This window comes from Pleurodeles waltl, chromosome 6 (genome assembly GCF_031143425.1).
Source record: "Pleurodeles waltl isolate 20211129_DDA chromosome 6, aPleWal1.hap1.20221129, whole genome shotgun sequence".
Classification (NCBI taxonomy): domain Eukaryota; kingdom Metazoa; phylum Chordata; class Amphibia; order Caudata; family Salamandridae; genus Pleurodeles; species Pleurodeles waltl.
In genome coordinates, this window is record NC_090445.1 from 464,163,562 (window position 1) to 464,175,640 (window position 12,079).

At 43.6% G+C, this 12,079-nt stretch overlaps 1 protein-coding gene across 1 annotated transcript in view; it reads right to left on the minus strand.

Moving 5' to 3' along the window:
- The window catches only part of LOC138299901 (C4b-binding protein alpha chain-like), a 552,670-nt gene that overhangs the window by 429,641 nt on the left and 110,950 nt on the right, over positions 1-12,079 (minus strand). Inside the window, exon 5 of the mRNA XM_069238606.1 lies at positions 6,621-6,694. Coding sequence (XP_069094707.1) covers positions 6,621-6,694 — 74 coding nt within the window. The remainder of the gene's footprint in view (positions 1-6,620; positions 6,695-12,079) is intronic.

Sequence of the window (12,079 nt, forward strand, 5' to 3'; positions counted from 1 at the left end):
TTTACACTTGCCTGTCTCCTAAGTTAAGCCTGACTGCTTGTTACCAAGCTACTGAGGGTTGAACTTTATTGAGGCATGACTGGACCTTATTGATTGTGGTAATATTATTAGCTGAAGGAGCATACCTCCACCTACAAATGATCCACTTTCCTACACTTTCAGTACAGGGGTCTCCAACCTTTTTTGTAGCAAAAGCTACTAATGAAGATGAAAATCATCCAGAGATACAAATGTTATTAGAATTTCAATACTGACCACATCAGACAAGTTTACATGTTTGTTTGAAATATAAACATTTCAGTTTTTGTAGGCTGGGCTACACACAGGAGAGCTACTTACAGGTAGCTCAAAAGCTACCAGTAGGTCATGAGCTACTCATTGGAGACCCCTGCTGAACATGAATAGTTGTATCTAGCTCTTTCAGTTAGTTTGCTTTTCTTTTTTACAAATTAGACAATAATTAGAGGGGAGCATTGAGTCTTCAGTAGATTTTTTTAACCCTGCGGGTGCCTGGGGCGAGTTGGTTACGTCTGCTGCCGTGGCGCTGAGGTGCCGGGGATGTAACCTCCTTGGCCTGGCACCCCCCCTCCCCTGGGCAGGGATGGAAGGGGAATCGCTTCCCCTTCCACCCTTGCCCCCCCAAATGACTCTCCCCCATGTCATCTGATGACATCAGCACGCAATCCGACGCTGACCTCATCAGAGGCCTGCCCCTCAACGCTGGAAGCTGATCGGAGGAGAAATGCTTTTGCATTTCTCCTCCGATCACTGTAAGGGCTGAGAAAGGCATCAAAGGAAAGGCCTTTCCTTTCCTTTGATGTCTTTCTCAGCATTTATGCTGCCCGATCGCGATGCGATCGGGCAACAGAAGTGACCACTATACACCAAGGATTTTTTTTTTTTTAGGTAATGGACATGAGGGGAGCAGCCCCTTAGTCAAGGGCCACACCCCAGGGGGCCAAATTATTTTTAGGCCATTTGTGGAACGCCTGGGAGCAGATCGGCATATTTTAATCAGGCCGATCTGCCCCCGGGGCGGGGCAGAAACCGCTAGACACCAGGGCAAATGTTTTTTTTAAATGTATTTATTTTCTTTATATGTGGGGAGCAACCCCTAATTCAAGGGTCGCTCTCCGGGGGGCAAAATTACTCTAAGCCCATTTCTGCCCCCCATTGGGGGCATATCAGCCTATTTTTATTAGGCCAATCTGCCCCCCCTGGGGCAGAAACCACTAGACACCAGGGAAATTCTTTTTTTTATATATTATTGAATGATGGGAGCGTCCCCTTGAGCAACGGCCGCTCCCCAGGGTGGGTAAAATATTTTTGGGCCTTTTCTGCAGAAACCCCTAGACACCAGGGATCATTTATTTTGTTTATTTATTTTTATTATGTGGGGAGCGACCCCTTAGGCAAGGGTCGCTCCCCGGGGCCAAAATTACTCTTGGGCCATTTCTGCCCCCCTTGAGGGCAGATCGGCCTATTTTTATTAGGCCAATCTGCCCTAAGGGGGGCAGAAACCACTAGACACCAGGGATTTTTTTTTCATATTATTGAATGAGGGGAGCAGCCCCTTGAGCAAGGGCCGCTCCCCAGGGGGGGCAAAATATTTTTAGGCCTTTTCAGCCCATTGCAGTTAGGTCAATTTGCCCCCGGGGGGCAGAAAACCCCAGACACCAGGGATTTTTTTTGTTTGTTTATTTTATTGTTTTATATATGGGGATCGTCCCCTTAGGCAAGGGTCGCTCCAATTGGGGACAAGTTGTCTTTAGGCCATTTCTGCCCCCCCCCCCCCCCCCTTGGGGGCAGATCAGCAAATTTTTAATAGGACGATCTGCCCCCAAGGGGGGCAGAAACCACTAGACACTAGGGATTTGTGTGTTTTGAGGGGGACAGCCCCTTGCGCAAGGGTCGCTCCCCATGGGGGCACATTACTGTTGCCCATATCTGACCCCGCAGATCAGCCTATTGTTGGAAAGCCCATCTGCCCCCAAGGGGGGCAGAAAGCCCACCAGAGACCTGGGAAGATTTTTTTTTTTCAAAATAAAAGGGTGGGGGTATGGCCATACCCCTACCCCAAGTAAATGGGGCCAAAGTTGTTCTGCCCACCAGTGGGCCTATAGGGCAATTACCCCCGATCCACACCCGGGGGGCAGAAAGCCTACTAGATGCCAGGGAATTAAAAAAAATAGTGGGGTGGTGACTACCAACCACTATGGGCCTGGTTATGCCCCCACCCCAACTGAAGGGGGTAACAGTCTTTCAGCTCTCACTCACACACTAAAACATCTTATCCCACGGCAAGCAATGGGACATTTGATTATTTTGGGTTTTGGTTTTTCATTTGGGCCACAAGAGCTTGACTAACTCTTAAAATTGTCCCACTTAGAATGGTGAGGGTTTCACTTTTTAGACTTTGGGACGCTGCCATGTAGAAAAATCCACAAGACCTAGACACATCTGGAAACGAAACATGTGGGCGAGTCCAAGAATATGTGTTTCACATGCACCCCGCACCATTTTCTTACTCAAAATGCCCTGCAAACCTCCAATTCTGCTGGAAATCACACATTTTCCCCACATTTTTGTGATGGAACCTTCCGGAATCCATAGGAATCCACGAAATTCCTACAACCCAGCATTGTCTCACCTATAATGATAAACGTTCTGCTGCACTTATCAGCCTAAAAATGTTTTTTTCCAAACTGCCCTTTTGAACCCGCTTTGGTTCCCCCTCAATTTCGACATGTTTTTGGCTCTTCCCTGTCACAGGCACTTGGTCCACCTATACAAGTGAGGTATCATCTTTACCAGGAGATTGAGGGGAACGTTGGGTGGTAGGAAATTTGTCCTGGTGCGGTGATCCCACACAGCAATGTGGGAAAAATGTGATATTTTTTTAGCTAAATTTGAGGTTTGCTGATGATTCTCTGTAAGAAAACATTGGGGGATCACACCTCCCTGGACTCCCTTGGGTGTCTAGGTTTCAGAAATGCCTGGGTTTGGTAGATGCCTGCTGAGCCCAGAACCAAAAACACAGGTGCCCCCACACGCAAAAAACAGGTAGTTTTGTATTTGATAATTTTGATGTGTTTTGGAGCATTTCCTTTCACGGGCACTAGGCCTACCCACACAAGTGAGGTACCATTTATATTGGGAGACTTGGGGGGATGCTGGGTGGAAGGAAATTTGTGGCTCCTCTCAGATTCCAGAACTTTCTGGCACCAAAATGTGAGGAAAAAGTGTTGTTTTCGCCAAATGTTGAGGTTTGCAAAGGATTCTGGGTAACAGAACCTGGTGAGAGCCCCACAAGTCACCCCATCCTGGATTCCCCTAAGTGTCTAGTTTTCACAAATGCACAAGTTTTGTAGGGTTTCCTAGGTACCGGCTGAGTTAGAGGCCAAAATCCATAGCTTGGCACTTTCCAAAAAACAGCTCTGTTTTCTTTGAGAAAATGTGATGTGTCCATGTTGTGTTTTGGGGCATTTCCAGTCGAGAGCACTAGGCCTACCCACACAAGTGTGGTACCATTTTTATCTGGGGACTTGGGGGAATGCTGGGTGGAAGGAAATTTGTGGCTCCTCTCAGTTTCCAGAACTTTCTGTCACCGAAATTTGAGGAAAAAGTGTTTTTTTGCCACATTTTGAGGTTTAGCAAAGGATTCTGGTAACAGAACCTGGTGAGAGCCCCACAAGTCAACCCATCTTGGATTCCCCTAGGTGTCTACTTTAAAAAAATGTGCAGGTTTGGTAGGTTTCCTTAGGTGCCGGCTGAGCTAGAGGCCAAAATCCACAGCTTGGCACTTTCCAAAAAACAGCTCTGTTTTCTTTGGGAAAATGTGATGAGTCCACGTTGTGTTTTGGGGCATTTCCGGTCGTGGGCGCTAGGTCCACCCACACAAGTGAAGTGCCATTTTTATCGGGAGACTTGGGGGAACACTGGGTGGAAGGAAATTTGTGGCTCCTCTCAGATTCCAGAACTTTCTGTCACCAAAATGTGAGGATAAAGTGTTTCTTTGGCCAAATTTTGAGGTTTACAAAAGATTCTGGGTAACAGAACCTGGTGAGAGTCCCACAAGTCACCCCATCTTGGATTCCCCTAGGTGTCAAGTTTGAAAAAATGCACAGATCTGGTAGGTTTCCCTAGGTGCCGGCTGAGCTAGAGGCCAAAATCCACAGCTTGGCACTTTGCAAAAAACACGTCAGATTTCAATGTAAAAATGTGATGTGTCCATGTTGTGTTTCCTGTCGCGAGCATTAGGCCTACCCACGCAAGTGAGGTACCATTTTTATCGGAAGACTTGGGGGAATACAGAATAGCAGAACCAGTGTTATTGCCCCTTGTCTTTCTCTACATTTTTTCAAAATGTAAGACAGTGTGTAAAAAAGACGTCTATTTGAGAAATGCCCTGTAATTCACATGCTAGTATGGGCACCCCGGAATTCAGAGATGTGCAAATAACCACTGCTTCTCAACACCTTATCTTGTGCCCATTTTGGAAATACAAAGGTTTACTTGATACCTATTTTTCACTCTTTATATTTCATCAAATGAATAGCTGTATACCCGGTATAGAATGAAAACCCATTGCAAAGTGCAGCTCATTTATTGGCTGTGGGTACCTAGAGTTCTTGATGAACCTACAAGCCCTATATATCCACGCAACCAGAAGAGTCCAACAGACATAACGGTATATTGCTTTCAAAAAGCTGACATCGCAGGAAAAAGTTATAGAGTAAAACGTGGAGAAATATGGCTGTTTTTTTTTAACCTCAATTTCAATCTTTTTTTATTTCAGCTGTTATTTTCTGTAGGTAAGCCTTGTAGGATCTACACAAATTACCCCTTGCTGAATTCAGAATTTTGTCTACTTTTCAGAAAGGTGTTGCTTTCCAGGATCCAGCATTGGTTTCACACCCATTTCTGTCACTAACTGGAAGGAGGCTAAAAGCACAAAATTTTTTACAAATGGGGTTTGTCCCAGTAATATGCCAAAATTGTGTTGAAAAATGTGGTTTTCTGATTCAAGTCTGCCTGTTCCTGAAAGCTGGGAAGCTGGTAATTGTAGCTACGCAAACTTTTTGTTGATGCCATTTTCAGGGAAAAAACCACAAGCTGCCTTCTGCAGACCTTTTTTGCTGTATTTTGTCTAATTTCTTGGTCTCCTTCAGGGTAACCCACAAACTCTGGGTACCTCTAGAATCCCTAAGATGTTGGAAAAAAAGGACGCACATTTGGCATGGGTAGCTTATGTGGACAAAAAGTTATCCAAATAGCCACAAAAAGGCCTGGCACCTGAGGGGGGAAAGGCCTGGCAGGGAAGGGATTAAAATATGTTTTATAAAAGCAGTTTTGAGTTTTTCCTAGACATGGCCACATTCCAAGGAGTAGTAGTGTAGTTTAGTGCTGGACGGCATAGAAGCTGACCTGTTGACGAGGACATTCTGCACCATCTGGGCTGGAGAGGGTTCTATAGGGGATAGAGAAAGCTATTCATAGAAGGTTAAAGGCGAGTGGGCTTTCATCACATGGATTGAGAGGAAGATAGGATGTGTGAGTTAAGGTGTGTTGTTCATCTTGGTTTTGCCTCACAATAGCTTTCAAGATTTTTAGCTTTAGTAATATAGTGATAAGCTAGGATGTGGCATATTTTGGGGGCATAGGCAAGTTTGAAGGCTGAGCATTCCAACATTAGAACATTGGTGACTGTCTTGTCAAGTTCCCTAGTTTGAAATGTGGCTCCATAAATGTGACAGGAGAAGTGAAGCATTCTCACATTTTTAACACAACTGTATACGTTCTAAAGTGATATTGCAAGAATGTCTCTTCCAGGGTGTTTATTGATATTTTTATGAAGTGGGCATTTGAGAAAGATGCACAGTTGTGTATGGATGAGCCTCCCAGTGCAAGCAACAATATTGGCCTGAGTGAAAAAGTTAACCCTTTATATATGTTGTTAAAAATGTGAACCTGGCTATGCAAAGTGTAGTTTGGTTGATGGCAGGTGTATGCATAAACCTAGAGCTGTTTTGGACAAGGTGGGCATAAGAAGAATTCTGTTTGTCATGTCGCCAACGTGCTGTACCACGTTCCGTATATGTGTGTTCCATTGACTTTGTTATGTAGTTTGTGGTTTAGCACAAACACATGACCATGGCCGTCTTTGGGGGGGTAATTGGGGGTGCTTGTTTTCCCTCCCCCCCCCACCGGATTTAGGTACAGTCTGGTGTGCAGGCTCACAGTGAAGCATAACACTATGGCCGCCATAGTGTTACACTGCGTGCTCCACTATGGCCGCGGCCCCTGCCACAAACAGTCCAGGACGCCCCCCCCCCCCCGGAAAAATTTCTGAAGACACCCAGGCACGTGACCTCCTCATTCAGTATTGCAGGTGAGCCAACAACCGGATAACACTGAAACCAGACAAAAGAGCCTTATGCACACGTTGTGTAAAATGAAACAGCAAAAATGTCAATGCAGTTAGCAGTGAGCAAAGCACCCCAGAAAAGATACAAGGAAATTGAAGTGGGCCACTGAAAAGAAGGTATACAAAAATGTACAGAATTACCAAAAGTATAATGAACAAAAACACAGAAACAAAGATATGATTTTACACTTACGTTCACATATAGGAACAGAATTTCTCCATCCAGTAGCTGTGCATGTTCTGGTGTTTCGCCCAATGAGTTTAAACCTAAGTGGAAAAGGGGATATCTAATTCATCACAAAGGTCAGTATGAGGTTATTGGCTCAGAGTGGCTGCTGTAAAGAGAAAAGCAATGGTCAACCCAGATGGTTATGAATCAATGCACATATCCAGTAATAGACGCATCTGAAGTACAGAAAGACTAAAATCCCCAGCTCTGCCTACGTTGATGTATATTGTTAAGGGTAAAGAAGAATTGGCAAAACCAAAACATTTAGGCCCTAATTACAATCCTGTCAGTCTTCAGGCCGCCAGGGCTGCGATGAAAGTTGGACTGCTGCCAATACGGCAGTCCAGCCTCCACATTTTGACTGTGGTGAAAGTGCCATGGTACAACTGCAAGCAGCGCTGCTCCTGGGGATTACGTCCTCTCTCTCTGCCAGCCTTTGCATGTACTACCGCCATGCAAATGCTGGCGGAGAATGGGTGTCGGCGGTCCCATGGAGGCCCCTGCACTTCGCATGGGCAGTGCAAGGGTCCCCATGGACAGCCCCATCGCGCTTTTCAAAGCCTTCAAAGCAGGCAGTGAAAAGCACGACAGATGCTGTTGCACCATTGCCGCCAGCTCAATTACGAGCCGGCATCAATGTTGTGGTGAGTTTCGTGCTGTGCCAGCGGGAAACTCATAGTAGGGCCAGCGGGCGGAAGACTGGAGTGGCAGTCTTCCAACCCAAAGAGTCCAAACTCATAATTAGGTCCTTAGTTTTAAAGCACTTACAAATGTAAAGACAGGCATGTACACAGACAATTAGAGTAGTATTACTGTGCAATCTTCTTCTTTCTGTGTCTCTGATGTCAGTGCCGTATGTTTTATTCCCCAGGTTTGTGGTGCTGCTGCTTTCTATCTACAAGACTTGCAGTGTGACGGCCACCTAGCATCAAAGTTTGAAGAATCAAAAAATAGGAAACACCCGTCAATCAAAATAACGATCCACCGTGCAGCCCTGCAACGTTTTTCATTTCCATGTGTGGGATGAGATGAATTGAGCAAGGATTTTTAAAGCGCAACAGAGGTAATTCAATTTCTGAAAGACCCATTACTTCAATGAACACTTAATCACTCTGACATTCTCAATTATTTAATCAGGCTGTGGCTTTTGTGATGCACCCTTCTGCTTCCAGATCAGTGCTTGCACTTTGCACTTGCACTGGAATGGCAAGCACAAAACAATGGATTTAGGCCCAGATCTGTGACTGTGGTGAATGTTTGATTTGGTCAGCATTCCGTCCATCATCTGTTCTTTTTGCACTTAACAGGATTAGGAATTAATTCACAACTATAGCCCTCTGTCCACTACTGCTGCCTGCCTCCCATATGTCTTGCTGTAATGTGCTAATAGTGCACGTTTTGGCACATTAAACTCAGACCTTTCGGCTTTGCCAAAGCTCGTTATAGTGAATAATATGTTTTTATATAAAGCTTCACTTATTTCCAAAACTCCGCATGCAATAGGTGTTGAAAATAATTCGAAAAAGCAAGTAAACACTGTAAATGCAATATCAAATAGAAGTTTAAACATTACTAATACTAATACTTATCAACATTTCCCCGGAAATTCTAAATGATAGGCACAGACTGCTGAAAACTGCCCAAGGTTTGAAACACAGTACCAATGCTTAAGAGGGAACCTCTACAACAGGCCATATGTGGCAATGGACCAGGACATTGTAGTGGTAGTATAAACACAGGAAGAAGCAACACGTGCCACTGAGAGAGAATCTCTTGTAGTAAAATCAAAATCTAGAAACTATACTAGTAAGCGAGAGAGATCAGCAGAATAGTTGAAACCTAAAGCTGCTTGCTGAAATTATACACCTCATACTTGCAAATTCTTGAATAATCAGCATCTTAAAAGCAGAATAAACTTCATTATATACTTTAATTAATATATATTTACAGACAAAAACAAAGGTTAGAGTGAAGTTATTGTTAGGTTTGGTTATGACACCTCGATGTTGAAAAACCACAGCTAAAGTGCAATTATGATTATGAATTAAAATCACAAATTTTGAAAGGTATTGTTAGAAGCACAATTCACAACTCGGCACTAGCCATTCAAGCTCATTACCTCACCCTCTTTTAATCATCATACATTTTGTCTTTAAGATGTATTCTTCTTTATATATGCTGGTTTATTTAGGCCCATACATCAAATATAAAAGTTGTTCTACATTACAACATGATCATTCAGTCTGCTTGAATATATTCCGTTTTTTCTATATGATTTGATTTGGCTTTCTAGTGATTACTTTAAAATAATGATCAAGGCATTATAGAAATTGATATTGCGAGTTCTCGCTTATTGTTTTTAAAAATAAGCAACGTTTCACAGAAACAATGTAAGTAAAAGGTTGAAAGGAATTTACTACTATTGTTTATTTTGGAAATGTTTGACAATGTTTATACGGAATATATAAACCCATACTCATCTTTTTTTATGAGGAGCAAGGGGAAGTCACATTGAGCCTTCACCTGGCTTATCTCTTGACTTGCAGACTCAATAATGAGACAGCATAGGCCAAGGTTCAGGCCAAGGTACTGGCACTTCCATTGTGTTACACATGGGTAGATCCAGCAGTAATCCTTTCATTGGATGCACGTATGGCATTTGACAATGCTGAATGGGACCACCTTTGCAGTCCTGAAGCGCCTATGGTTTAGCCCTGTTTTTTGTACCTGGGTCTGACTCCTATATACAAACCTGGTGGTGAGGGTCAGGTCTAATGGAGTGTTGCCCCAATGATTTGGCTTGGGTGAGGGTACCCAGCAAGGATGCACACAATCCCCTAGAATATTTGCACTGGTGCTGGAACCAATGTCAGCCTGGATCCGGACTGCTCTGCTCATTTCAGGAATGAAGGGCACCGGGGCATGGGGAAATGCGCATCTCTTTATGACGGCGATGTTCAGCTCTACCTAGGTAACCCAACCATGTCCATAGATAGAGTATTGCAGGTACTCAGTATATTCGGGGACCACTCCGGTTACCATATAAATAGAGACAAATCTTGCTTGTTTCTGTTGGAGGGTGATACTATGCTTGCCACATGAGACAGCGTTGATGGTGGAACCAGACGGTTTAAACTATTTGGGTATCTATATTACACGGAATACAATAGAATTCCTAAACAGGAACCTGTATGTCATATTAGACAGACTACGTCAATATGTAATTCATTGGCGGAAGCTGCCACTTTCCTTAATGGGGAGTGCGGCCCTATCTAAAATGATGGCTGTATTCCGCCTTTTATATGTCTTACAAAATCCACCATTCCTCATACTGAGATCCTTCTTTCACAGAATTGACTAGCAAGTTCGACTTCTCCTTTGGGATGGGAGACCTCAAGAATAGCACTGACCAAGCTTCACAAAAGGGTTTGTGATGGAGGACTGGCAATCCCAGATATATTATTGGACCTCCTAGTTAATAGTCATCAATATTGGATCTATAGTGATCGACAAGAACCAGCTCTAAAGGTAGACAGGGAGGCAATGGGTGCCAGGGACTATCCTGTTCTATAAGACCGGACGATGACGGATCCTGTCTAAGCATACTTGGAGTGCTTAAAACATGAGGGGTGACCCTGAACTTTTTGGGATGGACAGGGAAAATGACAGAACAAACTCCCTCTGAGATAGTGATCTCTTAACGGAAGTGGGAGGCCTTGAAGGCATAGCAAAATGGGAGCTCCTGGGTGTAGAGCGGCCAGGAGACATCTGGTGGGATGAGGGGTCCGCCCTTTTAGGGAATTATAGGCCAAATTTCATTTGGCTGATTATCAGCATTACCACTATCAGCAAGTGACAAGGGCCTAGCCACCCATCTAACCCAGGGGTTACAGGTGAAGGAATCTCCCCCACTTGAGGAATGACTTTTGATGGACCTTATGCCAGAGAAAGACATCTCTCTAGTGTATAATAAGCTTATGAATAACACTGTGGACATATTGGATCCTCTGAGGGTTAGGTAGGAGGTGGACCTGGGTGACTTTGAGAATGAGGAAACACTACAAAGTCCAAGAGTCATAGCAATTTGTGCTGGATTTCATCTAGTCCAACTTCACATTCTTCATAGATCCTACTATTCAACAGCACTGCTATATAAGATGGGGAGGGCGTCCTCAAGGGGTTTAATACGGGGATGTGGTCAGGAAGGTACATTCATACATGTACTGTGGACATGTCCAGTTATTCAGACTTATTGGGAGAATGTTACGGGGTAATGGCTAGAGTAAGAACAGAAGAAGTCCCCCTAGATGCCAAATAGCTTCTTTTCAATGTGCAAGGTGAGGAGATATGGCTGAAATACACCATGCTATGGTTAGAGGTGGGGGTCAGTGTGGCAAAAAGGAACATTGTGAGAGCATGGGGAGCGCTGTTGTCTCCTTGGATTCAAGACTGTCAGAAGGACATGGAATGGTGCCAAAATGCAGAAAAAGTTACATATCAAGGGAGAGGGTGTGTTAAAAAACATGAAAATATTGGGACATATGGCACTCCTTCCAGGAAAATTGGCAACATATCGGACTGAGTATATGAGTTCTGGAGAGCAACAGGTACTTACAAAGTTGGCATTGTGGTATAAAGTATACTTCCCGTGCCTCCAGTGGTTGTGTTCCGATATGTGGAGTACTGCAATATGTTTACCCTAGTACTGTCAATAAGCATTGCTCGAACCTGACAAAAAGAATGAGACAGCAGCTGTTGATGTTTCCTTGCTGAACATTGCTTTTACTGTTCAGAAAAGGTATGTGGATGTAAACTCAAGCTAGGCATTTTTAAGTGCTAAGTTTAGCTTGGTTAGCTGAGAAAAAAACAGGCTCGGAGATAATAATGTAAAAAAGCTTTATGATTTCAACATATTCCTAAAATTTTTTATTATTCAGTCTCCTGATAATTATTATTTCCACTTGCATTTTTATTATATAATAGTTGCTGTTCATATTGTGTGTACTAGGATAAGATTTTGATTTTAATGAATCTTGAAAATATATTCTTAGTATCTAAGTGGTCTTGATTGTGCCTATATGTGATGAAAGAGGTTTTCGGTTCCACTAACTATATCTGTGAAACCTCACAAGGCTGATTGTTACTTAAAATGCACCTCTCTCAAGTAATGCTCAGAGGGTTGCAGGGCACTTGCAATCCACTGAGTTTTCTGCCTCAGGTTGGTATACTTGCTAAGTCTATAGTGCCAGCAGGCCTAGAAAACCTATTTCTGAGCCACATTTTGTAAAGAAATCCAGAAAATTTACCAATAGCACTGGTCACATGGATTTTCTTGATCTTTCAGAAAATTCAGACGACATACTCAAGGCACCAGTTTTTACTATTAGCAGGTGCGCCTATCTCTTTCAGTTTAGACAGAGCTC